Genomic DNA, 26885 nt, shown 5'->3' with positions numbered 1-26885 from the left:
ATATTCAACTATGAATTTACAATTCGAACATTTAAGTTAGATAAAAAAAAATACCTCAACCCAATCCGCGTAATGATAATCGAGTAAATGTTACACAATTGGTTTGATTTCGTAATTTTAAAAAGGGATTAGTTTTCATTTAAAATTTGTGAAAAAGGTTATCCATACAATTTTATCAGATGATGAATTTTGAGAAATACTCCTTTTCCTTTTCTTTTGTTCATACCTTCATATTTTTTGATTACATACACCGCTCATTCGAAGACGAACAGAAGAAGTCCCTCGTTTTGTTCTTCTTGATCTAACGATCATAAACTCAACCAATTGGTTCTTCTAGGAACGTTAGCCGATTCAAAATGAGTTCGCATCCATTGCAGAAGACCATGTCCCGCGCGAGATCTAGGCGAATTGTACTGCCTCCCGTTCAAGAGGTAATGATGTTCGAAACATGATCTTTTCCTTACCTTTTGTATCATTATTTACGTTGGTTATGTACGAATTTGAGCCTTAAGTGGGAAATTATAGTGGTGATAAGAATTTTAAGACTCAATTTCAGCTAGAGCGTTTCGTTTTGTTACTATGCCATATGATTTGTTTTAATTGAAATGCAAAAATTGTGTAGCTATTTTGTTTTGGCGATTTACTATCAATTTCTGACCGAAAGAGAAAAAAAATTGATACATTAATCGTGTTTGGATCAAAAGCATCGAGTTTTCATTGATTATTTATTTTGAACTTTGTAATGTATCCCTGCCATTATTATTGTTCTTTTTTTTTTCTTCTTTTTAATAAAGAATACGGAATTAAAGAAGAGATAAACCCACTCTTTTAGTTCATTCAGCAGAGTTCTTGCTTTGTAGCTGGTTTTAACCTATCCCACATTAATTGTCAATTAATTGTTTTTTAGGCTAATGCATTTGTTCTTAGCTGCATCGAGCAAATAGTTTAATCTGCAGTAGCATTAACTTCTTTGAAACTGTTATTACAGCATATTATTAAAATAGAAGACGTTATCGATACTGGTGACTACTATGGGGCTCAACAGATGTACAAATCTGTCAGTGCAAGGTACAGCAATAATACTTTGTTCGATTGGTTTTAATTGTAAAAGAAATATTTCCAAATTATTATGCAAAATGGACTCATAGAATGTGATTCTTATTCGTAGATACTTATTATTGAGTAGTAGTTGAGCAATATTCTCAATACCTTTGCTGCACTTCTAGTTAAACTGGTTACAACCTTAACTGGCAATTTTTTATCAATCACAAATACCAATAAACTTATGCTGTTTCAGTTACTTTTAAAACCACTGTCCTCACTCAAATGATTATGCAAAAATGAAGGACTGGTCAATCAAATTGCTTGTTCATGAACATGTGTTGTTTCATTACAGATACGTGGCTGCAGAAAGGTACTCAGAAGCCTTGGATATTCTTCAGTCGGGGGCTTGTACCCAGTTGAAACTTGAGCAGGTCAAAGCTAGTTGCATCTTTTCTGCGTATGTAATTGCGGGATTGGATGTTCTTTTAGCATTTGCAGCATAGTGTGTCGTCATCTTTTCTGCATATGTAATTGCAGGATTGGATTTTCTTTTAGCATTTGCAGCATTGTGAGTCATCCTTTTAACATTCTGAATGGCGCTATTGCTTAGGCCTTGAAATTTCAATTTCACTTCACATATTTGAAGTCCTCGACTCTAGAGAACAGGCAAAGAAGTGTAGATTGTTCTATATTGTGTATGAATATTATTCATGAATAGAGACATGAGACACAACATAATTATAATGATATGCAATATCCATAAAATAAGACATTACGGACTACAAGATAACATTTACAAATATATGCATGATAAGCAACCAAGTTTCATTTATAATATGAAATTGATTGGAAAAACAAAAACAAAGAAACAAAGGAGTTACAAAAAAACGATAGACAACAGGGAGTAATTACAAAAAGGAAATTAAAAAAAAACCAAGAAAAAACTCAAGCTCTATAGAGCTGAGAAACTAAGGCTTGAGAAAAAAGAAAAAACTCAAGTGAGTATTTTTTTGGTTTTTTTCCCTCGGTCAGTCGGTTGTGTGGCTTCCCCACTCCAGACCCCTCTTTGTTTTCTTCATCATGGAATGTTATAGTACTTGATGGTTAGATTCTTTGTCTAGGAGATCTTGCATTGGAGGATTAACACTTTCGAATGTATTCAAAGAGCTTTTTCCATATTTTTGGGTCTGTCGTGGTGTGTTTTTACTTTTGTGTAAATGTACTTTTAAGAGTTTGGACAGTGTGATGTGGAGTTTGTATTGATGCTACCTTGATTGAGGTCTAAGAGCGCTTTTTCTGGAGACTTTTGGTGTTCGTTTGGCTTGTTATAGTTCTTTTCACTCGATTGCAGAAGAGATGCTATTCCATCCTCTACTCAGAGGCAAGAGAGAAGCCCTGTGGATAACAACCTTTTATTTTGTTTAACATTTGTCTCAAGAGAAATAGGAGGACTTTTAGGGGTTGAAGATGTCTAGGTGGAGGTGTGACTATGACTAGGTTCAACAGCTTTCTACTATACTCCCTTGTCTACTATAATCATTTTATCGACAATTGTAGCATCTTTTGTGATGGTTTCCTTTTTTTTTTTCCTCCACTTTTGTAATGGGTTGTTTTTTTCTTCTTTTTTTCCTTTGTATTTCCTGCTTGCATGTTTTTTCCTTTTTTCTTTTTTCATTTTTTATGTGAAAGTACAACTTCTCAGTTTTTATTTAGAAGAGAGAGAGAGAGCCTCTGATTGGGTTGATTAGAGATAAACTGGAATGAAGATCTTCTGCTTTTGTAATAAATCTAGATAGGGGTGGTCTCATTGATCCTTTTTACTGGGCTAGGAGATTTATCTCCTCGGCCTTCACATTTTATTTGTTCTGTTTCTTCTGATGTTTTACAAAAGAAACATACAATATCCATTGTTTCCATCCATTTGAAATAAACACAACAAGTTAACCAGAATAGTGTTGAGAATGGGGAAATGAAGTTCAGATTTTTTCATCAATCTAGCTGTAAATGGTTAACAGTTTCTACTTTTCAGATTACTTGTGGATCAGAGCTTGCTGTGTTATTTGTCGAGACACTCGTTAAAGGCAAAGTTCCTTATGATGATAATACTCTTGGTGAGTTCCTTTGACTTGGTTTCCTGTGTTTCTTTTAAAAGAGTATGGGTAAATGTTGGGGATGTTATTGGGATATTACTTGTGGCATGATTGTAATTACATAGTAACTCTTCAACCCCTTAACCTAGGACGTTGGTTAGAATGGATGGTTAAATAGAGTGGATTAATGGTTTGAAAGTTGGGCCAAATTTGGCCAAATTTTGGCATGGGTCACTGTGAGACTGGGGATAGAAATTGCCTTTTGAAAGGAAGTTGTAGTTGCAATTCCTTTGCATTGTTGTTTTCTCATGATCTGAAATTGAATCCTATCGCTTTTCTATTGCATATTTAGTGTTTGTTATTCGTTATTTTCATTTCCATTTGAGATTCAGTTTCTTTTTTGTAACTTAGTCATCTGTTCCTAATTTCTCTTTCCAAGACAAGTCCATTTGAGGATTAATTTGGTAACCCCAATATGGAAGAAAAAATTATAATTTCTTTACTACCTTTCATTGTCTACTCTTATTTATGAAGTTCCGATGTGATTATGACAAACATTATGTTAGATCGTGTCAGGAAAATTTACAAGAATTTCCCTCAGATTCCATTACCTCAACATTTGGGGGAAGATGATGATATGCAACAACTTTCTGAAGCACTTGGTGCTGCAAAAACACGGGTAGAAGGATGTTCCTCTTTTTTGAAAGCAGCTTTAAAGTGAGCCATTCTCCATTTTCTTTCCAATATTAGTCATTTCTACATAGAGAGTGTGCATAACAGAAGGAAAATGAGTATTTTATTTTTAAGTGCAACTGTTTGAATTATGTCATACATTCATTTGTATCAAGTTAGGTTTGTGCTGTCTCATTGAATCAGTTATTTATAATTCCTTTATACTGAAGGAGATTACGTGTTTTCTACAAATCTTTAAATATATCAGGTGGTCTATGGAGTTTGGATCGCAAAGGAGTGGATCTCCGGAAATTCATATCATGCTTGCGACATATATATATTCCGAGTCACCAGAAGTGGTATGTTCGACCAGAGAATATCACTTTAAGTACCTGTTGAACTTGCTTTTTGTTTCCAAGAATTTTTGTTTTTGGTGTCAGTGTGTGTGATGACTTCATTATAGTTACAAATGACATGCTATTGTTACTTCAGTTCCTTCGCGGATAGAATAAGTTTTACGTCTATGTCTACTGTTCATCATGTCTAGATTTCATGCGGTTGAGGTGTCTGAATTGTTAATAGAAACAAGATATGGCATTCTTTTTATGAGTACGTAATTTGACAATGACATGCTGTACTGCTGACTGCTGCTATGATATATTTGCTAACAAGGCCATGAGAAGCATGTGCATGACATTTTAACCATAATTCAACATGATTGTTGAAGCATAGTCCAGTACCGTGAATGATGGAACTGTTGTTGCTTGTCCACTTTGACTGGTTTAATAGTATCTTCCAGTATTTTACATGTTGCAGGACATGACCAGAGTATCATATCACTTTGTCCGAGGAGATAACCCCAAGAAATTTGCTTCTACATTAGTGAATTTTATGGGCAAGGTTATTAGAGCTTTCCTTTATCTGTCATTTTTCAAGGATCATTATACAGTCTTCATTATTTCATACTTGTTGCCATGGTTGAAATAAGGTTTAAGTTGTGCATTTTTCTAACTGATCCCAAAATTATTTTGTTCCTTAAGCGTATTTATTTTGTTTCACATAATTTGTGGCCCTTGCACTATTTGACAGTCTTCATTATGCCTTCATACTTATTGCCATGGCCCTTGAACCTTTAACCTTGATTGTAAGTAATGGGAGTACATGCTTTCTAGGATTTCTTATTTTCTTTACGGAAAAAAATGAGAAAGAAACAACTGTAATATAATTTCATTCGATAAATTTACAAACAAAAGCAGCTTACCCAAGTCCTTGGGATTACAAGAAAAGTTTCCAATGGGATACAAAGATAAAAGAGAATAAAAGACTTAAAAACAGAGTGATTTTTGCACCAGAACAGAGCCCAAAAAACCCATGAATCAAGACTATTTTTTATGTTTAACTTCATATCGAAAAGAACATTTTTGTTGTTTATCCGCTCGTGAGATATTGCATGCATTCTGTTTAGCCAATCATATTGTTATGTGTTTTCTTGTTCTGTTTCCATTAGTTAACTGAACCGGTGCTTTCTCCCAACTGCAGTGTTATCCAGGAGAAGATGACATGGCTATTGCACGGGCAGTTTTAATGTAAGACTATTTTAAATTCATTTATACTTGCCACCAATTAAAAATTCTCGAGCCAAGGAAATTCTCTTGAATAATGAGTTAATGATATCGATGGACAAATATTCACACATAGCAAATCTATTCAAAATGATGGAAATTTTGGCTTATGAGTATCGTTGCAAATAGTTTTAGTGGGTTTACACCAAGCAATCAATTTTGAAGTGTAACGAGTCAATTTTAAAAGTCAAGCATTGGGGGTTTTGCAATTATGAAAATTTTAATTATCAATTTTTTTTCTTTGAAATTTGAATGTGAGTAAATAACCTGCATTGTGGCCTTGCAAACACTGTAACTGTCAGGTGACTCAGTTCATGCGTTTTACTTTCATTTATATGGGTGTATAGGGTGAAGAATTGAAAATTTTGAGCTCTGAGGGCTAGGTTGTTTTTTGTGTAGGTATTTGTCTCTTGGTAATCTAAGGGATGCTAATGTCCTATTTGATGAGTTAAAGAAGGAAGAAGAACGTGAAGAACTCGAGCTTCCTGATTCAGACCTGATTGAGTTTATCGTCTATCTTTTGCTAACGTAAGGTCCATTTGCTTTGTCTCAAATAAACTAGGTAGCAATATATATTCTCAGCAGATGTAGTGTGTGTGAAGTGTGAAGAATGATGGCAATAAAAGCAATTTAGTGAACAAAGATTAGCTCTGAAATGGTTAAAGAATCATCAAGTTGTGCATGACGTAAGAAGGAATCTTAGAATCCTGGTAAATATATAATTGTAGTGTGATTGGCCGCGTTTTGTCAATGTTGCCAAAACTTAAATTGATGCTACAAATTATAAGATAATTTCAAAAATTACTTAAGAGCCCCCTTTCTCTTGAAGGAAGCGGGAAGCAATGCCTTTTTTTCTTAATATGTTTTAGGACAAAGGTATTTCCATTGGAAAACAACTCTCAGAAGAACTCCAAAAGACAATTTGTCTAGTTTGCTAGTTGAGTTTATAATACGATATCTTCTGATTTTGTTTCCAGTATTGCAATTTTATGATTTGTAAGTGGAACTTAAAATATACATTTGCAGGTTGCAAAGAGACGCGTTGCCTCTTTTCAATATGCTAAGGGTGAATTACAAGTCAAGTTTAGAGAGAGAACCTGCCCTGAATGAGGTGCCACTTCTGTTACTCTCCGAACTTTGATGAATCAACACCTTTTGAAATGTGCAATTATCTCTCATCTTGATTTTTTTAGATGAATTTCTGGAGAAACTTCGTTGAAGTTGCATATTTGGATTCTTACTTTAGCATTTTTCTTCAGCTTCTCGATGAAATTGCAGAGAAGTTTTATGGAGTACGGCGCAGAAATCCTTTGCAAGGGATCTTTGGAGATTTCTTAAAGGTGATTCCTCTATCTCACAATCTTCGTCCACTGGATGTTTGAATTAGGTTTAATTCATATTTTGATCCTTTTATTTGTATGCTTATTTTGTTTTGGTTTCTAAACTTTCATACATTTCTTTTGCTACGAACTTTGCCGAAAATAAAAAAAAAGAACAAACATGAGTACATATTCAATTCATTTACTTGATAATGACTACATTTACTTGCCCATGACTACATATTTGAATCCACATATGATATTAAGTTTTGTTAAAGAAAAGATAATTTCATCATTTTAAAAGTTTCGGAAGGCAAAACAAAATAATATGACAGGTGAAGAACTACAGTGGAATTGAACCCCTCAAGGAGTGTTTGAGACATTGAAGAAATCTGGAGTATATGCTAGAGTTAGGAAGTTTGTGTTTGTGGTGCAAAGTTGTAAGATGAAGTTTTTCGATAAATGTGCAAAATAGAGAAAGAAAAAAATGAAGTTTCCTTTTAATTTTGCAAACTTTAACCGTGTTTAGTGTCGAAGTTGAGTTATTTAATACAACTTGTGAAATTGGTGGGCCAAGTGTAAAAATCTAACCACTTGAATCTTGGGTTGTTTGTGCCACTTTATCTCCAACTCGTGTAGTTGGTGGGCCAAATGTGCTTAGCATTTAGATATATCTAAAAATCTAACCCTGGGAGATCTTTAGATATATCTAACAATCTAGCCATGGGAATCTTCTTGAGTTGTTTGTGCAACTCTTGCTGATGGTTCATATTACTATATCATTGAAAAGTTCTTTTTTATTTTTCCTTTTCGGAAAGAAATGAATCTGACCATGGAACATGCACAGATGATGGGCTGATGATGAGCGGCAAATAGCGAGGTCCCGTCAGCTTCCTGGTACTGTTGACTGGTAGAGCTTCTGTGCTTTCGGGTTCTTTACAAAGGTGGAATTAGCTAAGCACATGTTGAACTTATTTCCAAATATATAGTAGGTCAAGTTTCTCCTTTCTTGCATTCACTATTTGTTATTTGTCGATAAGTGACCTTTTTTCTTTTCAACATTGTTGGATTATTTAACTCTGCATTATTTAGCTTTATCCGTTCAACCCCCTCTCCCTCTCCCTCTCCCTCTCCCTCTCTGTCATGTGGAATCAGGTAATTTATTATAGCTTTTCTTTCATTTGCCCATCCAAAATTGTGTATGGTTTGTTATTTTTCTCCATTGTGGAAGTCATTTTCAGATTAATTACAAAGAACCAAATATCATTTACTTAAGCGTTGGGATTGACAACATTAAGGCCTTCATATTGTATCTTGTCTAGATTGAATTTCTTGTTCTTAGACTCAACAAATCAAATAAATTTTGTGAATTTAGCTGGGTTATTTCTATCAACATTTTTTTGGATTATATTTAGATTATGTAATTCCAGTAGTAAACAATTTTTTAAAAAGAAAATTAGACATAAAAGTGAAATGTTTGAGTTTCATTAAACGTGAAAATGAGTGCCATGTCAGTGGCTAATTAGACAAATAGTTTAAAGTCCTATTAGATAAAATTTAAATTTCAATGATTTATATTTTTATTAGACATAAGTTTTAAAGTTCATAAATCAAGGCTGATTAACTTTATTGGTTTTTAGAAAAAAGAATCAGTTCAAAAAAATTGAATTGTTAAAAGCTTAAAATAGTTTTAGAGAAAAAAATGAGTTCGGTATTTGATTTATTTTGCGACTAGAACGAGTGTACACAATACCATTGAATTATTTTTTAGTAATATATACATAAATTACAAGTCTTCATACATCAAGGCATTGTCATATTTTTTTCTCACACATCTCATATACTCCACTATACCAACAAATTTTTTTATAAAAAAAACATGTGCAAAATAAACTTAAAATCACAGCAAATTAATGAGAAAAATGATTTGAGTTTAGGCATTTTAAGTCGGGAAGGAGATTAAGACCTTAAACATGTTTTGCCCATAATCTAAAACATCCTTCAGAATTCAAAGATAAACCGTAAACTCAAAAGTTGTTATCCACATCGACGAAACGCGCCACCGCCGTCCACGATGCTGTCCAATCCCGATTTCCTCCGTTCGCCGTCGTTGCCCGATCGATCTATTTCTTAGCAAAAGGGCAAATGGGACATTTCATATGTTCATACTGATGACCTCTAAAACCTTCTAAAACCCTTCATTTCAGTCTTTTCCACCGGAGATCGATCGAGATGTCGGGTTTCGGCTTTGGATCTTCCACCTCTCAATCTTCTTCTTCTTCTCCATTTTCCTCAACCACTGGTTTCTCCTTCGGATCCACCACCTTTTCCTTCGGATCATCCGCTTCCCCTTTATCTCTATCATCTTCCTCCTCCTCCTCAAACCCTACTTCCTCGTCCTCCCCGTTTCCCAATCCAACCTCCAATCCGCCTTCTTCTTCTTCTTCCTTTGGCTTTGGCTCTTCCTCTTTCTCCTCCTCTACTTCCTCTCCCTTCTCTTTCTCCCTCGCCTCCGCTTCCACCGGAGCATCTTCCTCTAGCGTTCCTTCTTCCTCAGCACCTTCAGCTTCGTCCTTATTTGGGGTTTCTTCATCCTCAACGGGATTCAATTCTTTCGGATTCGGGGCTTCATCTTCATCAGCAAACTCCTCCGCTCCCTTGTTTGGGGCTGCTTCCTCCTCCGGGACCTCATCTGCCTCCTTGTTTGGGGCTGGGAGCTCACCTGCGCCGTCGTTTGGGGCTGCTCCATCCTCTGGGAGCTCAGTTGCGCCTTCCTTTGGGGCTCTTTCCTCCTCTGCTGGGACCTCATCTGCGCCCTTGTTTGGGGCTGCTCCATCTGCAGGGGCATCATCGGCTCCGTCCTTGTTTGGAGGGGCGTCTTCTGCAACTACTTCCAGTGCACCATTGTTCGGCACAGCTGCATCCGCTGCAAGTTCGGGATCGGCGTTGTTTGGTGCCTCTGCTCCCGCTTCAGGTTCTGGTGCCTCTCTGTTTGGGACATCGGCTCCATCTTCAGGAAGTACAGGTTCAGGTTTGTTTGGGTCTAGTCCCTTTGGTGCATCTTCTTCAGGCACTTCGTCATCGGTTTCCACTTCGAACTTGTTTGCGTCATCTTTATCCAGCTCTCCATTCCAGAGCTCCCTTTCTTCGAGTTCTTCCCAAAATTTGACTTCGTCTTCACCGTTTGCGGCTTCTCCTTCTGGGTTTTCATTCCCGACGAGTACTTTGTCTAAAACTACTAGCATTACCAATGTACCTTCTTCTTCTTCTTCTTCTTCTCTTACACTAGCCTCTACTAGTTCCTCGAGCTTCTCATTCGGAACACCTGCTTCGTCGTCATCTCAATCTTCTTTCGGATTTAGTATTAACAATGCAGCATCGACGGGAGGGTCTTCTGCTCCGAGCACTACAGCTACGAAGCCTACTTCTTTATCGTTATCAAATTCTGTGGCACCTTTGTTCTCTACGGTTACTACCACCAGTGCCTCGACTCCAGCTGCCAGTAGCACAACTCAGCCATCCTTCTCCGTGCCAGCTTTTAGTTCGAGTTCTTCAGCTGCTACTACCTTGTCCATAGCGGCATCTTCCGCTCCCTCGGCTGCTTCATCGGGTACTGTGAGTTCATTTACTGGTTTTGGTGTCACAAGCTCGGCTTCTTCATCAAGTGCAATTGGTTCCTTATCGTTGCCGACCAAAACATCAACTGCTGCTTCATCATCTCAAGCGCCAGCCTCTTTCGGTAAGTTCTTTACTTTCTTTGTTTTACTCCGTGATACTTGGTTTATAATATTGGCCGTTCGAAATAAGTTTTGTGAGTCATGTTGTTAAGTGGGTTTTTTCCTTCTTGAGGGGCATCTTAAGGATCCCATGTTAGAAAGATCAAGGGAGCTTACACTTCTTGTAACATTGATGATTTACTTCTTATTGTCAATTGGTTTTGAGATGAATCTCACCATAGTTAATAGAACCTTTTGATTCGTTGTTTTTTTTTCTTTTTTTGGCTGTCTTGGTGTAAACAAGTACTTCTTTCAGAATGTTGCTACATCTTTATGTAAATATACCTAATGTATTTTGTCTAACTTTTGTTTAATCTTTGCAGGCTTCCCTTCTCTGGCATCCGCTTCTACTGCTGCTACCACCACATCCGGTTTCAGTGCTTCAAGTCAGAGTCAGACTTCATCAGCTCTTGTTGTAGCAAGCAGTAGTAGGTATGTATGTGATTCTGTTGCTTTCCTACTTCCTAGTATCTCTGCAATATAAGAAAAAAAACTTACCTGGTTTATCTATTTGTGGAGCCAGGGTTATATTATTATTTTTCTGTTGATATATGATGTTTTATCATTTATGCTCTTGCCCTTTTCTTTTAATTAAAAATCTACTATTTTCATTATCTTTAGACTTAGGTTGAATTTGGATTCTTTTCATCTTTGCGTTCGTTTGAATGTAAGTTGAGAGTGAGGATTGTTATTTGAGCTATTATCTATTATGTTTTTTGTCTTTAAGACATTCATATATTCTCCTTATTTCAAAGACATCGATATGGTCATTAATAGAAAATATATGAATTATCACTGAGTCACTGACACATTTCTACAATGTATGTGTGTGCGTGTGTGGTTTTATAGAGAAGCTCTCTTAACTCATTCCACTATACATTAGTACCTGCATGGATTGGTTATTATTCAATGGTTTATATTCACCATTTGCTTTATTCTTCATTTATGCAGTGGTACAACTTCAACTGTTAGTGCAACAGTGTCTTCTACACCAAAACTACCATCTGAGATAACAGGGAAGACTGTTGAAGAGGTATTTCTTTTCTCATGATCGGAGATTTGCACAGTACATTTGGGTTGCCTTTTTTCAGACAATTACCTATGTGTTTGTTACAAAAGTTATTATTGGGTCTAGAAAAGGAATCAACATGTGCCTCACTAACAAAAATCTAATCTCCTCCGCACATATAAGCTTGGCGGGATGCCCTTCAAAAAAGGAGAAAAAGATGTTATTGGAGGACTTTGTAAGAGTCTTTTACTGGAATTTATGGCAAGAACGAAATAGAAGATTTTTCCGAGATAAAGAAATCCCCTTCTTTAGATTTACTGATGCAATGGTTAATATGATTGTGACTTGGTGTAAATGTTCCCCCTTATTTCACCTAGTTTGACCATGCTTCTTTCCAATTGAATAAGTCTTTTGTAACTTCTTTATGGGGTTTCCCCCTACTTTTGTAATTTCATACCATCGATGAACTGTTGTTTTTTTTTTTTTTAATTTTATTTTTAAAATGTGCCTTATTACTAGGGACAATCAATGTTCAAGAAATAGTAAGGCAGAAAATAAATTAATGACTTAATTACAATATAGTATTGAAAATGTCATAGAAAACTTTTGGTGTCATTAATTCATCCAATAAAGTATTTTGCTTTCAACTTAAGTTGACTTCAAATAAAAATTTTGAAATATTCTTGCAAATCATGTCCTTGTGTTCGTTGTTCATGGAATCATCATAAATATTTCTCCAACGTTGTTTAGTCTTTTTTTTTTTTTTTTTTTTTTATATATCGTTTTTGGTAATTAAATTGATTGAAATTTATGCTTCTTGCTTTTTTCTTCAATTTCTTTATAGATCATAAAGGAATGGAATGCAGAGCTCCAAGAGCGTACCGGAAAGTTTCGAAAGCAGGCCAATGCTATTGCTGAGTGGGATAGGAGGATAATGCAAAATCGTGATATTCTTCTTAGACTTGAGGTGTTATGTCACTTATTTTCAAGATTTTTAAACCTTCAATGAGATATGATTTTAATTTGCTTTTTATGTCTGTTCTAACAAAACATGTGCATATGATTATATAAAAGGATAATTCTAGTTAATTAATTTTTGGACCATCTATTTGGGTTCTTTTATTATTCACCCTGTCTTTCATAGGATCCTAATTTGCAGGAGTTGAACTCTGAGCATATTTGTTAGGAAATCTTTAATTCAAGTGTTCACATCCCATTATTTTTTCTTCCCTGCGTTTTTTGGACAATGCTCAGTGCAATTTTACCTCGATGTTTGTTCTCCCAACTGATTCTAATTTTTGTTATTTCAACGGTCATTTAAAGAATTGAAAAGCTGCAACAGAGAAACTAGCCAAAGGGACTAATGGAAAGGTAGGCCTCATCAGCAGAAATGAGGAAAGGGAAATAATTACAAGTCTTTTCTCATAGGATCGACCACCCTGAAAGTAACCTAAACTACTAGATAAAAAGAATGTCAAACTCACCATCTCTCTTTTTAATTTCCTTTTATCTTTTTATTTATTTTTATTTTTATTTATATTTTGCTTGGAACTACTTTTCTTAGGTTTTTTGTTTTTTATTTTTTGTAAAAGAACAAAAAGAATATTTTTCAAAATCTTCAATGTGAAAGGAGGCATCAAAGTACACACTGGACCTTGAGCTGCATATGTTGTCTTCTTTGTCGGAATTTGTGTTGCATATTGGTGCTTTGGTTTGTTTTCTTAGTAGTCCTCTTTACTCGATGAACTAGTGAGAATTTTTCATTAGGATAGCCTTCAAAGGGATTTGCTTTTTGATTATTTTTGCTGTTGCTTTTTTTTTATCTTCAAGCTGCAGTCTTTTCCTGAGTTCTTAATTGGTTGTATTTTGTTGCATTAGTATTTGTTTCGTTTTTGTTTCATTGTACTTTGAGCATTAGTCTCTTTGTATTTTATTGATGAAAAGTGTTTTTTCTTTTCAGGAAAAATGTACACACTGGACTCTTTGTATCTTAATGATTCACTAATCTATTTCTTTGTATCTTCATTGATCAAATCATCTTGAAGTATTATTATATATTTATTTTTATTTAGAAGTTGGCTCTTTCTTTCTTAGTGAGACATTTATTGATAAGATGAAATAGAAGAATGTGGAAACCCATCATGGAAAGAGGGTTCTCTCTATCTAAATGTCAGAAAAGAATAATGAGAAAGATAGATTGATTGCTAGATTGCTCTAATGCATTTATTTTGAATATAGATTGAAGTTGCAAAGGTGGTTGAGACCCAAGCTGAGTTGGAGAAGAAATTGGAGTTGATCGAAACTCACCAACAAGAGGTATTCACCTGCGGGCCTTGTTTGCCTTTCCCCTTCAATATTTGCTCTTAGGTAGACATTTTACCCATGGCCTTGTGTTCCTATAGTATAATCCTTGGAGGGGTAAAGAGATATTGGGAGGAAGTTTGGGAGTTCATTAGATTTAAATTTTAATCCAAAAATCGTTAGAGGGGGTGGTGGGTCATTTAGTAAGAATTCTCTTTGGGGATTTGGGATAGAATAGCCCTCTCGAATCTCTATGATATATTGTAACTTCTTTTGATATTGCAATATACATTTCTATTTTTTAGTGTGTTTTGTGTTGTTCTTGAGTGTTCATGTTTGGTGGTAACCTAACACTTTCTTCCTCATGCCATTGCGTCCTGGAAGGAGGGGTTATTAACCATATCAATCATCCAGCAGATCATTAAACAAATTCACTGTCTAGGGACTAAAGATGCAGAAGTTCAAGGATTGCGCTGTCATTGTTCTATACCATAGGAGTATAGGGTCTATCTTGTTAATACTAAACTTTAGGGACTAAAGATACAGAAGTTCAAGGATTGCGCTGTCACAATTCTATACCATAGGAGTATAGGGTCTATCTTGTTAGTACTAAACTCTAGAGACTAAATTATAACTTCCATGGAAGTTCAATGACCAAATGTGAGTTCTAACCTAGAATAGGTGAAGTGAGCATAGAGAAAGCTGTAGAAAGGCGAGTCCCAGAAGTTCTTCTTATGACCTCATGTCTCAACTCAAATATTGGGAAAGTAGCACACACCGTTGATTTTTTTTATTTGTTCGTTCTGTTTTATTAACAAAGCATGCTTTAAGATGGCAAGTTTGCTTAATTGGAAGTGAGTTCACACCTTGAGAATTATTGAGAAGTTTTGAGTTGCACATATTCTCATGTATGTTTAATAAACCCATTGGATTTATCTATATTCAATTATCAGGTTGATAAGGCATTGCTAAGCGTGGAAGATGATGCTGAGCGCATTTACAAGGATGAACGTGGTTTACTTCTTGACGATGAGGCTGCATCTACAAGGGATGCAATGTGAGTGGTAGATTTTACTTTGGTTGCATGTTCTAGGGTATAATCTTTTATATTTAAGATATTCTTTTTGTTTTATCTTTATGTTTTTTGTTACAAGAAACTTATTATTGAGAAAGTAAAAAGAGACGAATGCTTGAAAACTACAAACTATACGTGAGGAATTTATTAAAATGTGACTGTTTGGATCTGAAAAGTTGGTACTCAATTCATAAATTGATAAGATTTTGCCAATTAACACTAGTCTTCGGAACTTGGTGCTGGGCACGGAGTTTTTTTTTTTTTTTTTTTTTTTTTTTTTTTGAGCCTATTTGGCAAGTTATCTTTTTTAGATCCTTCATGTTTGATGGGGAAAGAAGCTCGAGCAAAATGTATCTGTTTGAATTTAGATGGAGGAACATTATGAAGAAAACAAGATGACGGTTTTTGGTGTAGGGGAATGTTTTTACATAGAAGCAATAGTTTTAAGCAATTGTCAACTTATTGGATAATACTTCAAGCTTCCTCATAGATAAACTTAATTGGATAATAGAAACTCAAATGGAGGGATGATGTTAGAACACCTTTCTAATAGGTCTACAAAATACTAGATCTTCACCTTTCTGTTAGAACTCACTTCTTTTGGATGTTCTTAGAAAAGTGTAGTAATGAAAGGACAATGCCTTTAAACTTCTACTGGGTCCTTCCTTGACGCCTTTCTCCCAAATTTTATGGTCCAATGCAGTTAATGCTATTCTTTCTCTCCGAAATTTAGTTTGAAAGGATCCAACGCATTTTTCAAGGCAAGTCTCTAGCATGGTCCGATCATTTTGACCTTGCATCTATACACTTTGGGGCGATTAACTAAAGGTGTATCCACCGAAAGTTGATCAATTGGGCAGTAACTCATACAAACCTTTTTCACATGGGGAACTCAATCAAGTATTGAGTTAGAATTTTTTTATTTTTATGGCTGAATTTGAAAGTAGATTAATTTTCCGGCATTGTACCAAAGGTTCAATTTTCTCTCTTGTTTTCAATCTAATGATGTTGTAGGTACGAGCAAGCTGAATATATAGAGCGGGAATTAGAGCAGATGACAGAACAGATCAAATCAATTATCCAGACCCTAAATGCGAACCAGGTAAAGGAAAAAAGTCAAATATATATGCCTTGGATTTTCCTCTATGTGGTAACGGATAAATCGTACATCTACTTATTTATTTTTATCTAGGGAGGTGAACTTGATGTGATTGATGGGATGACACCGCTAGATGCTGTTGTTCGAATTTTAAACAATCAATTAAGTTCATTAATGTGGATCGATGAAAAGGTTAGTGCTTCTTGTATACATAGTTTATCCATTTGTAAAACCTTTTTAATCCATGACGATAGTAAAATAGATTCTATGTATAAAAACATTTCATTATTCTCTACGTTATTAGATCTTCATCAGACTGCAATTCTCTGACTGAAATCTTTAAATTCATTTCTGAGATGCGACAGAAGTTTTTGGTTTATTTTAGTACTGTGGAATCAACGATTAGAAGAACCATAATAAGTTCTCATAAATTATTAAACAATTTTTTACACTTGTTAGCTTTATCAACTATCAACTGATGTGTTGTGAACTTTTTATATGATTAATTTATGATGTATGTGGCTATTGAGGCTTACACTTGGAGACTTGCCTCGAGGCAAGGCTCCAACTTTTGGCTCCGAGACTTGCATATCCTTTGAACGACAAGAGAAGAGGCTTACACCTTTGTGAAAATACATGGAGGCTTAAAATATTTATGCCTGATGTAATGATTAGAAGTAGTAATTTGTCTCATTCTTCAATTTAAAAATTGATGTTCTTACAAGCCAAGAGAATGAGCAAGCAATTTTCCGATGATCACAAGTCATGGTTGGAGGAGAAGAGCGTTTGTATGGTTTAGCTTTTGATTGATCTTTTGTGGAATTCTTTAATAATTCAGGAGACCCCATTTAAATGGATGGGTCTTAGTTTTATTTTTTGAGATACATAGGAAATTTATGATAGAGTTTGGTCACATCTTCCTTGTAATTGTACGGTACCTCTCCTAATAGCATAGTCTGCCATGAAGAAACGCCTTTAAATCCACTAGTATCATAGTTTTTTTTGTTAGTTCCATTACTGCATTGAGCTCTAACAATAAGCTTTGTCAGGCCGAAGAGTTTTCTTCACGTATTCAGAAGCTTGCTGCTACCGAGGGTCCGGCTGCCGATCGTGAACTGCTGGGTCAGAAGTTCTGGATGTCCTAACTCACATTTGCGGTTTATTTCTAGTTTACTTCTTTTTATTGGGGGTGGTAGTATCATTGGCTCAACTGGAAATCTTTTTGTCCAAAAGGATGTATTCATTTTTTTCTGTTTTTCTTTTGGAAAACATGAATATAGGGCGGATACTTAAAAGATAAACTAGGCTCAAGCCTCAAGTTGGTGCATATTTTAATTTTTTTTTTTTTAACTTTTATGAATTTTGGTATGTTTATTCTCCTACTAAATATCAATTTTGGACCAAAAATTTTGCATGTTTAAATACTTTCAACTGGGAGATATTCAAGTAGGAGAGATTTCAATGACCTTTAGAGTGTAGTGATCTCGTACAATTTATATTCTGTTTAATTACAATTTTGTTTTAATTTTCTATATTAAATATTATTTTTTTTTTCTTCAAAAGAATTTTGTTTTTCACATTTCTTGTGAATGCAGGGCTTCTAAGCTAAATGTCAAAGCAAGAACAAGTTCATAGAAAGTATTTTAGTTTTTCAAAATTTTAAATAAATTAGATAACAAAACAAAAGAAATTTTTAAATAATGTTTGTAAGGGTAGTTTTTCACAAGTTCAAGTCAAGAATTAGGGGCCATTTCACAACTTCATGGTTTATTTGTTTTTACTTTAAAGAAACAAAATTGTTTGTAAAGGATTTAGTTCCTCTAGTTTTAAAATTAGCAAAGACATTATTTTTCTCCTCTTTCTTGAAAAAGTTGGATGCAGTGACAGTTAATGTGGTTTCCTATGGTTATGATTCTCTTAATTCATTATAATAAAGATGCTCTAGACCGATGATAGAAAAAATTATAATAAATATCGTAAAAATCATAAATCCAATCTGGTGACGATACAAGAGAGTAACACAGGAGCATGTCTATTTTCAAAACTTTGGTAATCCCTTCTATACATGCTTATGTAAAACTGACTATTCTTGATACAAATCCATTTCCCTGTTCCTCATTGCTTGAGAGAGAAACAGATATCCCTAGATATAATGTATGTCTTAAAAACTTTAGACAAATTAATAGAGACCATATTGCTTCAATGCTTAGTATAGAAAATATAATAACTAATTTGGATATTTAAATGTAGAATGAATAAAATGAAAGAAGGTTTCAAATATAAGGACATGATTTGTACATGGGGAAAGGATTAAGGTAAAAAGATGTAATGTCTCGCAAAGTAGGTATGAAATAGTATACTAAAACTAAATCAGATCTAAATTTCTTGAAAGCAAGACGAATATAAAAAAGTACAACTGTAATGTTGATTCACAATGACAAAGTTGTATGAGAGTTATACTGCAAGTAGAAGCAAAGAAGTTTTACACAATTTAGCTTAAATAGAAGTATGAGTACAACCGTGGTCAGAAGATGTCAAAGCTACCAATTTTATGCAATCTGAACTCGAGCAACGACCACAATCAACATGACGACCAAGGACAGAACCAATGATGATTGGATTTTTTCATCTATCTCATCTTTTTTCTCTGGCTTCAGCTTCTCTTTCCCAGGAAAACAAAATGCATTGTTCAACAGGGAGACAAAGTTTTCTATTAGCTCCCTGATTTTTGTGAGTGATATTTGCAAAATCCAGCTTAGAATGACATTACCAAAGTCAGGTCCCTGTTTTGAGCTCCCAGTGTTTCCATTTCCACCTGAAAATAAGAGAATAACAATAATAATACTATTCATAATCCAAGTCTTGAAGCAAAATAGAATGAGAGAAGGTTGGATCTCCTTAGAATGCCTATCATTCAAGATTTCTTTGTCCTGCTCAGTTGAAATGAAAACTTAAAAGAAGACTATGAAGTAATAATTTAGAAGAACCAAGGTCTAAAGTCTCAGAGAGAAGGCTCGGTCACATCCAGCTTGTTTAATATCCAAACAAGATAAAATTTGCTTGTTGTGAACAACAAGAGACTGAGGAGAAAAAGAAAGTGAAGGGAAGCACATGCACTCAAATATCACTTCCAGAACTCAACTTTATCCCCTCCACCGGTAGAAAGTTTGGATTTTCCTTTATTAAGTCTTTTCAGTCTTCCTTCCTCAAGTTCTAATCATATTCAGGAGCAATCAGACCAAACCATAAAGTGGTTCTCTACCTTAAAAAGTGCCACAGTTAATTAGCAAGTAGAGATCATTCTTATTCACATTACTGGTACGAACGCCAAGCAAGTCCATTGGTGGTTGGTTAATGACGTTTAAGGGTGCAGTGCAACAGCTCTTCTAGAAAAAAGTTTCCATTGTTTGCTTAACTGGTCGAAAGAATTCAATGGATTCTTGTTTTTCTTCCACTTTAAGCATCGCTCTTTTATCATTATTGTTATTATTTTGATAACCAGGAGCTGGGGCTTTGCTCCCCAAGGCCCAGATAGGAGAGACAACATGGGTTTTTAGCCTAAAGCTCACTGAAAGGTTCAAATTAGAGATCTCTAAGCTGGTATGACAAGAGACCCCAAGTCATTGTCAACTTTGAATATAGACATGTTAGGTGAGCTCTTTGTATCCTTGATTGTAACTCCAACATTTCAAGGAAAAGTAATGTTTCTTTCTGCACAAATAAAAATCAACTGCTGCACTTACGGAAAATGTTCTGCCCCTTAAACCGAAAACTTGGGGTATTTTCCACCATACCACATAAAATAATTAAGATATATATGTTGCATATAGCCAATAATAAATTTTGCTATCTCTATATTATATAGTAACTATATTTGTCAGAGTTCACTACACACCTGAAGAAGGTAACTCCTGGAGCTTCTCTACAATCCCATGGTTTCTAATAGCATTCCAAACATCTTTGTCCAAACACAGTGAAATTACCAGTCCCTAAATTAAACGGAGATCTATGAAGAAAATAATTTCCAAGAAAAAATACAACAAAGAAAGATGTTTGGGCTTATTCAGTTTCATTTATTTAAGTTACATTAACTTAACAATTTCAAAGTTCCCAGTCATGTTTAGTCAGGGGGGAAGGGGGGAATTTAAGTTATTTTGATGGTCAATTTGCCTCAAAAAGTATAAATATAGCAAAAATGTAGTGAAGGAGATCCAAATGTCTTCACAGCTCAGTTGGTCTGTTATGTGCAAAAATTTGCTGTCCATTCCTAAATTATTGTAATTAAATTATATTTGGGAGGCTTATTGTGAGATTTTTTTGGAAAGAGTTGTGGATGTCAAAGGTAAGATAAAGGAAGAAATGGTTGAGATTTTATATTATTGGGTTGCTTTTGAGATGTGAAAATTTTCATTCTTCAATCGGGATTGTTGTTGTAAGCTTTCACCATGTCAAAGAAAGTTTTGTTGCACCTTGAAAGTAGGATCTGTTAGTATCCATTGAAAACCTTTACAAAGTAATTGATAACCACGAGAATGCAAAATGCTTGAAGAACTGGAGTTCATCAGCGGCTGAAGCCATTTTGACATCGATTCAAGTGAAAACCACTCCTGCAACAAACTGATTAATGTTGCAACTCCATGAGAACTTTTTATCATGTCAGTAACTTCATAAGAACAAATTTAAATTCTGAATTTTCAAAACACCAAGAGTGAGGTTAAAACGGTTTCCTTTAAAAAAAAAAACACACATAATCAATTTTCCACATGAAAAATCCTACACCATGTTACCATACACACATTTGTGAACATAAACTAAAGGCATGATAAACAAATAATCCCCTAAAAAGTGTTCCAACCAAATAGATATCCTTAATCTTCAAATTCTCCTTCACATTCTTTTATCTCCTCCAGGGAAAATTCTCGAAAAATTTAAAGGTCACTATTGAAACTGACATATATCTCCAAATCAGTAACTGTATAATATTTTGTACAAAGAACAGAACTTTAATGGGCTTTTCCATAATTTTCTCTCTTACTTGCCCCTTTCTAATTGTCAAAGGAAAATTTGTAAAAGCTTTACGAATCCATATGTTAGTGAACACAAACAAAAAAGTGAACAATTCCCATCAAAATTTCTTCTCTACTTATACACCTAAATCCACAAGAAAGAATCATACACACAAAAAACCCAACAAAATGTAATAAAATTTCACCTCTGAAGAGCAGCAACTGCAGCTTCAACTTCTAGAGGCGATGGAACGGGTCCCAAATCAAAGTTGGGAAAAGGGGTCGGTAGCGCTTCAATTTCTCTTCCATGGCGTAAGCTGTTGGAAGTATTACCAGTGGAATGACTGGTGGATAAAACTTCAGAGGATGATTTGAAGGCCATTGAAGAAGAAGAAGAAGAAGAAGAAGAAGAAGAAGAAGTGTGTTTGTGAGTGTAAATGTGGAGAGAATTTTGAAGGATTTGTTCCTCAAACTAATTGATAAAGCTATCTGATTCTTTTTTTAGTGATACGGTAAAGCTTTCCGTACAGGAATCTTTTTTTCTTTTTCTTCCTATTGTTTTTTTAATTCCAGAAAATGAAACTTCGATTCATATGTTCTTATTTTTCATGGAAATTTCCTATAAAGTCTGAAATGTGAATTTCCATGAAATTCTCAAATTTATGAAATGTTTAGAAAAATGTCTTCAATGTTTTAATAAATAAATAGTTTGTACCTTAAAAATAAGTTAAAAGGCTTTTCTTTAGTACAATTAAGTTAAAACACTTTTGTTGTTTATTTTATATTTATATTAGTAATTTTTTATTGATTTTATGTTTTATGGTCTTTTACTATATAATAAAAAATTTCAAATTTTTTTGTTTATACAACTAATGGAACAAAGGAGATTCTCAACCTTTCACTTCAAATAAAGTAGTACATTTTAATTAAGATTAAGTTATGTTTCTCTTCAATGAAATTGTTGATTTGATTTTTGTATTATATGCTCAATTCGTATATATATATATATATGATAATATCACTAAAATTGTTATATGTCAGCAGAGTAACATGCCATTTTGGTTCATGGATTTCAAATTTTGTTTCATTTTTTGTCCCACACTCTAAGTTATATTTGTACAAGTTGGATAAAGTATTATATGTAATCAAAACTAGAATGTTCATACTTGGATATTTTCTGTTTAAGAAATGGAAAGGTAGAGGACCTAACATAAAATAGATTTATAATAGTGTTTTAACTAGTTGAATTATGCTTTAATTTAAGTTGTTATATGCAATATAATATATATTCCCATTTTATAATAACATTCTTTGAATTTACGGTAATTAAGACCCTCATATAACTTTCGTCGATTTAACAACATTGTCGTAATCATGATAGTCTTAAAATGTCAAAATGATGTATATCCACTTAATTTGTTACATATATGTTTTATTAACCCTATCTTTGCCATTGAAATGGAATGGAGTTTCCGAATTGCTCTCATGGCCAATCATCAAAGCATTGTTACGAATACTTTGACTTCAGTCAATGTCTAAACTTTCGGGACAATATGGTTTAATGTACAAATCTATATTTAGTATCTCTCTTTCACATTTGGTTTAATTTAGAAACCTTTTGGTGAATCCTTTTAAAAATTTCTTACTGATCTTAAAAATTAATCAACCCTTTTCTGCAAAAATCTAACCAAAAAGCATTAGTTAATAATCTGGGGGTTAATTCTTTAGGCCAATTTTGAATGAGCTTTTTATGATTTCGAGCAATTGGGAATCCCCAAAATGATAGGATTACCAAAATTGCAAAAGGGTTTCATTCATATGTCAATGATTTAATGTTATGATTAATTAAGATCCAGGTTGAGATTTTGTTTTAATTTTGGGTGAAATAATATAATGGCAGAGGGAAGTGCACAATCAAGATATGTGAGATTGACAAAGGATCAAGGGCCATTGGAGGACATAACCCCTGGAGAGCTTAATCAACCTATTCAAGTTCCACAGGTTTTTTTTTTCTCCCTCTCTGTTTCTTTTTTGTTTGATTATGAAATCTGTGTCGTAAACTTTCGCATTCGTGTTGATTAGGTCTTGAGATTCTTTAGCTTTTAATTTTATATCCAATAAAGTTCTTTATGTATTTAACATTGTCTATCGGGTGTGATTGCGCACTTCTCTTCGTCTTTATCAATTAATTTCTTTTTTATTTTGGATCATGATGAGAGTGCTAAGGGATATCAAGCAAATTGTAAATTTTAAAAAGAGTTTGAATGGTCATGGAGCCCATTACACGAAACAATTTCTATATTTTGTGTATGTTGTTATTAAATAAAATAAAGATGTAACACGTCACATCGTTTATTAAATAATTAACTCTGTATGCAGATATATTTACTTGTCAATTGTTCCTAATGTGACAATTTTTGTTTTGGTACAAACACAGTTAATTGTTCATAGATGTGAGGAATGTGGGCAGCCGCTACCAGAAAGCTATCAGCCACCAGCCGATGAAGATTGGACTACTGGCATTTGTGGTTGTTTACAAGATCCTAAGACGTGTAAGAATCTTTAAAACACTTCTTTTTTTTTTTCCTCTTTTAAGTACTTGTCAAAGACCCTTAATCGAAAAATGAATAAAGTACTTATTTTGAAAACTAATGACATAGAAGATATGAATTATGAATGAAATTGTTTGTTTAGGCTAATGTATTAAATCTTCCCTTTCTCGATGTATTTACTATTTTGTTCAATTTGAAGAAGCTCGCCCCTTGCGTACTTCTTTTTGTGATATCAATGCATATATTTTTAGTTTGATGGTACAATGAAAATATTACTAACGTATCAACCTAGTTAAGATGTTACGGTACACTACTTACTAACTTTGGTAATGGTTGGTACTATTACTAGGTTGGAGAGGGATGTTCTGTCCATGTGTGTTATTTGGTGAAAATGTAGAGACATTGAGAGAAGAAATTCCATGGCAAAATGCATGTGTTTGTCATGCAATGTGTGTAGAAGGAGGAATGGCTGTGGCAGCTGCAACAGCACTTTTCCATGGCATTGATCCCCAAACTTCATTTCTGATTTCTGAAACCCTGATGTTTGCTTGGTGGATGTGTGGCATTTATACTGGCTTGTTTCGCCAATCATTGCAAAAGAAATATCATCTCAAGGTTGGTTCGATAACCATTTTTAATTTCTTACTTGATATAGTTAATCTTATTAAAATATACATACCATTTCCTATATATTTTTATGTTTCTTTCTTTTTCTCGTAGAACTCTCCATGTGACCCATGTTTGGTGCATTGTTGCATGCACTGGTGTGCTCTTTGTCAAGAAAATAGAGAGATGAGGAACCATCTTTCTGATAACCTTACAATGCAAATGACTGTTATCGATCCTCCTGCCCTTCAAGCGATGAATACCAACGATGATAACGAACCTCCACCTTCTTCTTCGATCGTGCCGTCTCGAGAACTCGCCATCACGCCGATTTAGCAATTGCAATTACCCTGTTTAGGGGTGGAAAGCTAGAAAAACATATCTTTATATAAGGAATGATCATATATATTTTAGAATGATTAATTAGAAAGAAAACTTTTTAAACTAATCTCGAACTTTTTTTTTAGTATAGCTTTACTGAATCTATATATGAAAAATGTAGTTACATGTATTTATGTATTCTCATCTGGGCACTATTCTAATATATGGGTCTTGGAAATTTCCTTCAATTTGAAAAAGTTGCATGGTTTAATGCGATTTGGCTCTTTATAATCATTTTCGTTTGTAGAATAATTTCCTGTTTTGAAATGTTAAAGTGCAAACTCTTACATTTGTTACATAAATGGATATATTGAAACATAGGTGTGAGTCTATTATTTCTATTCGTTACGAGATATTTTAGGTGGCTTCAAAAGTAAAATAGTTAAGGTTTATACTTAAGTGGACAATAACATATACATGTGGAGATAGGTGGAAGTATTTATGGGTCATTTGCTTTTTGTTTTTGGTTTTTAAAATTAAACTCATTTCTTTTCTTTTTTTAATGTCAGAATTGCATTTTAACTTAAATACAAAAGTCGTATTTATAACAAAATTTTGAAAATAAAAAACAACTTTTTAAAAACTAATTTTTTAGGTTCAGTATCTATTTTGTCTTCTCTTTTTTTAAATTAAATCTATTTTCTTACGTTATTTTTAATTGAGTTGTATATTTTTTAGGTAAAAGAGTGGAAAACATAACCAAATTCCAAAAACGAGCTACTTTTTTTTTCTTCAAATTTTGGCTTATTGATTTTTGAAAATATGAGTCAATAATAGATGAGAAAGTAAAAAATCTAGAGATGAAAGAGGATGTTCGTGGACTTTTCAAAAAACTAAAAGCAAAAAATAAAATGATTACTAAACGAGACTTTAAATTTTAAAATTTTGATTTAGTTTTTAAAAATACTTGTAAAAATTAGACATTAACTCTAGATAGAATGAGTATTTATATGTTTAGTATAAATGTAGTCACATGGACCAATATTTAACCATTATAACTATTTGAATCAATATTTTTCGGTTATCTAAAATAAGATTCATCAATTATATAAATAAATAAAAATATTATGACATAAAATAAAATTATACACTCCCAAAAGAGTGAAAATATAAAAATACGTACCAAACAATAGCTTAGCTTAATTGGTATTAATATATATCACAAAACGATGATTTTGAATCTTCCTGCTAATTTAGATGAAATTAAAAATAATAAAAAAAAGACCTTTTTTCCCTGTCTTATTGGACTTTCAAAAGTCAAAAACATATAAAATACAACAATTATTAATAGTGTACATTCCAAAATTTATATAATTCAAAATTTGTAATCCATTGTTGAGAGTTATGAATTTGTGTAAGGATATATTAATTATATATAGTAATAATTTGGTTGACGAAATTTCATATCACATTTCCATAATAAAAATAAAAAAATAATATTTTATTGGCTATGATAATTTTTAAAAAAGTGATTTGATATGATGCGTTGAACAAAGAGTGTTTTTCCACACAACAATAATTTATTTAAATTAGTTATGAATAATCTAAAGTGCTTATGTCTCTTAATAATTTTGGGTTAGGTATATGTCTAGAGATGACTGGGGAACAGGTTGTTGAGAAACATTTCAATTACTTTATATTTATACTATATCTATTAAACTATATATAGTTAAATTTTTCTTGGTTAATTAATTATATATATATATATATATATATATATATCTGTGTGTGTGTGCGCGCGCGCGCATACACACATATAGATACATGAAAATTCGGGCAAGTTTAGTTTAACGTTAATTGATAATTTGACGTGATGATATTTTATTTAAGAGACTTGAAGTTAATTCAATCTCGTTCCTCCTTTGTTGTATACTAAGAGTTGGGATAGTTGCAAATATTAGCAATTGAATTCAGAATATTAACATATATAACAACATTTTGAGTGATCATGGACATCCAATAATGTGATTATCAAGGACCGTAGGAACTTTAAGGAAGGTCTCAAACCCCGAGTGGAGGCAAAGAGAGACAAGAGCAGAGGGGGTTTGCATGCCCGATATGAGGAGAGGTTATCCTTAGCTTGAGTCTCAGAGGAGAGGGGCGAGCAGGAGCGGGGATGAGCTAGGGTATGAAATATGCTCTTTCATAGTTGTATGCTATGAGCAAGACCGATATCCCAATCTGAATGTGTTAATCAAATGAGAGCTCCTTTTCTGCTGTGATTTCCCCTTGTTGTCCCAGTCATTGTAGTTTCAAAACTAGCTTTGATTCTCAGCTCTTCTTTCTATCTTTCTTTTTCTCTCTTTCTTTTCTCGGTTTTCTTTTTCATTAGT

The 26885-nt window shown here is 33.7% G+C and overlaps 4 protein-coding genes across 4 annotated transcripts in view; 3 read left to right on the top strand and 1 right to left on the bottom strand.

Moving 5' to 3' along the window:
• The first annotated feature begins 132 nt into the window (after window positions 1–132).
• On the top strand, window positions 133–8022 carry LOC103498774 (protein GET4). Its single transcript, XM_008461510.3, has 12 exons — window positions 133–431; window positions 989–1068; window positions 1397–1475; window positions 3074–3155; window positions 3701–3851; window positions 4075–4165; window positions 4623–4706; window positions 5346–5392; window positions 5828–5956; window positions 6455–6539; window positions 6688–6768; window positions 7595–8022. Exons 1-12 carry the CDS (start codon window positions 357–359, stop codon window positions 7604–7606), a joined length of 996 nt encoding a protein of 331 aa, XP_008459732.1. The 5' UTR covers window positions 133–356; the 3' UTR covers window positions 7607–8022.
• Window positions 8023–8762: 740 nt separating this feature from the next.
• LOC103498773 (nuclear pore complex protein NUP62) lies at window positions 8763–17357 on the top strand. Its single transcript, XM_008461509.3, has 9 exons — window positions 8763–10486; window positions 10847–10955; window positions 11475–11556; window positions 12377–12499; window positions 13771–13848; window positions 14787–14890; window positions 15923–16010; window positions 16101–16199; window positions 17057–17357. Exons 1-9 carry the CDS (start codon window positions 8980–8982, stop codon window positions 17150–17152), a joined length of 2286 nt encoding a protein of 761 aa, XP_008459731.1. The 5' UTR covers window positions 8763–8979; the 3' UTR covers window positions 17153–17357.
• A 1053-nt stretch (window positions 17358–18410) lies between these two features.
• The window catches only part of LOC103498772 (uncharacterized), a 42701-nt gene continuing 34226 nt past the window's right edge, over window positions 18411–26885 (bottom strand). Inside the window, exons 2-5 of the mRNA XM_051091997.1 lie at window positions 21220–21418; window positions 20477–20624; window positions 19903–19996; window positions 18411–18822 (exon numbers count right to left, since the gene is read on the bottom strand). Of these exons, the coding sequence (XP_050947954.1) occupies window positions 18557–18822; window positions 19903–19996; window positions 20477–20624; window positions 21220–21395 (684 nt within the window). The 5' untranslated portion in view covers window positions 21396–21418 and the 3' untranslated portion in view covers window positions 18411–18556. The remainder of the gene's footprint in view (window positions 18823–19902; window positions 19997–20476; window positions 20625–21219; window positions 21419–26885) is intronic.
• On the top strand, window positions 22676–24833 carry LOC103499066 (cell number regulator 6). Its single transcript, XM_008461959.3, has 4 exons — window positions 22676–23014; window positions 23451–23565; window positions 23915–24180; window positions 24286–24833. The coding sequence occupies exons 1-4, from the start codon at window positions 22907–22909 to the stop codon at window positions 24505–24507; spliced, it is 711 nt and encodes a 236-aa protein (XP_008460181.1). The 5' UTR covers window positions 22676–22906; the 3' UTR covers window positions 24508–24833.

This window comes from Cucumis melo, chromosome 11 (assembly GCF_025177605.1).
Source record: "Cucumis melo cultivar AY chromosome 11, USDA_Cmelo_AY_1.0, whole genome shotgun sequence".
Taxonomy (NCBI): domain Eukaryota; kingdom Viridiplantae; phylum Streptophyta; class Magnoliopsida; order Cucurbitales; family Cucurbitaceae; genus Cucumis; species Cucumis melo.
This window is presented reverse-complemented; position numbering and strand designations above follow the sequence as displayed.

Excerpts from the sequence above, each read along its gene's own strand:
- LOC103498774 (XM_008461510.3), top strand. The coding sequence starts at position 357 with ATGAGTTCGCATCCATTGCAGAAGACCATGTCCCGCGCGAGATCTAGG. Across the intron at positions 1,476-3,073 it reads CCCAGTTGAAACTTGAGCAG|ATTACTTGTGGATCAGAGCT; the intron begins GTCAAAGCTAGT and ends TCTACTTTTCAG. Across the intron at positions 5,393-5,827 it reads ATTGCACGGGCAGTTTTAAT|GTATTTGTCTCTTGGTAATC; the intron begins GTAAGACTATTT and ends TTTTTTGTGTAG.
- LOC103498773 (XM_008461509.3), top strand. The coding sequence starts at position 8,980 with ATGTCGGGTTTCGGCTTTGGATCTTCCACCTCTCAATCTTCTTCTTCT. Across the intron at positions 14,891-15,922 it reads GCATCTACAAGGGATGCAAT|GTACGAGCAAGCTGAATATA; the intron begins GTGAGTGGTAGA and ends ATGATGTTGTAG. Across the intron at positions 16,011-16,100 it reads AGACCCTAAATGCGAACCAG|GGAGGTGAACTTGATGTGAT; the intron begins GTAAAGGAAAAA and ends ATTTTTATCTAG.
- LOC103499066 (XM_008461959.3), top strand. The coding sequence starts at position 22,907 with ATGGCAGAGGGAAGTGCACAATCAAGATATGTGAGATTGACAAAGGAT. Across the intron at positions 23,015-23,450 it reads AACCTATTCAAGTTCCACAG|TTAATTGTTCATAGATGTGA; the intron begins GTTTTTTTTTTC and ends GTACAAACACAG. Across the intron at positions 23,566-23,914 it reads TTTACAAGATCCTAAGACGT|GTTGGAGAGGGATGTTCTGT; the intron begins GTAAGAATCTTT and ends TACTATTACTAG.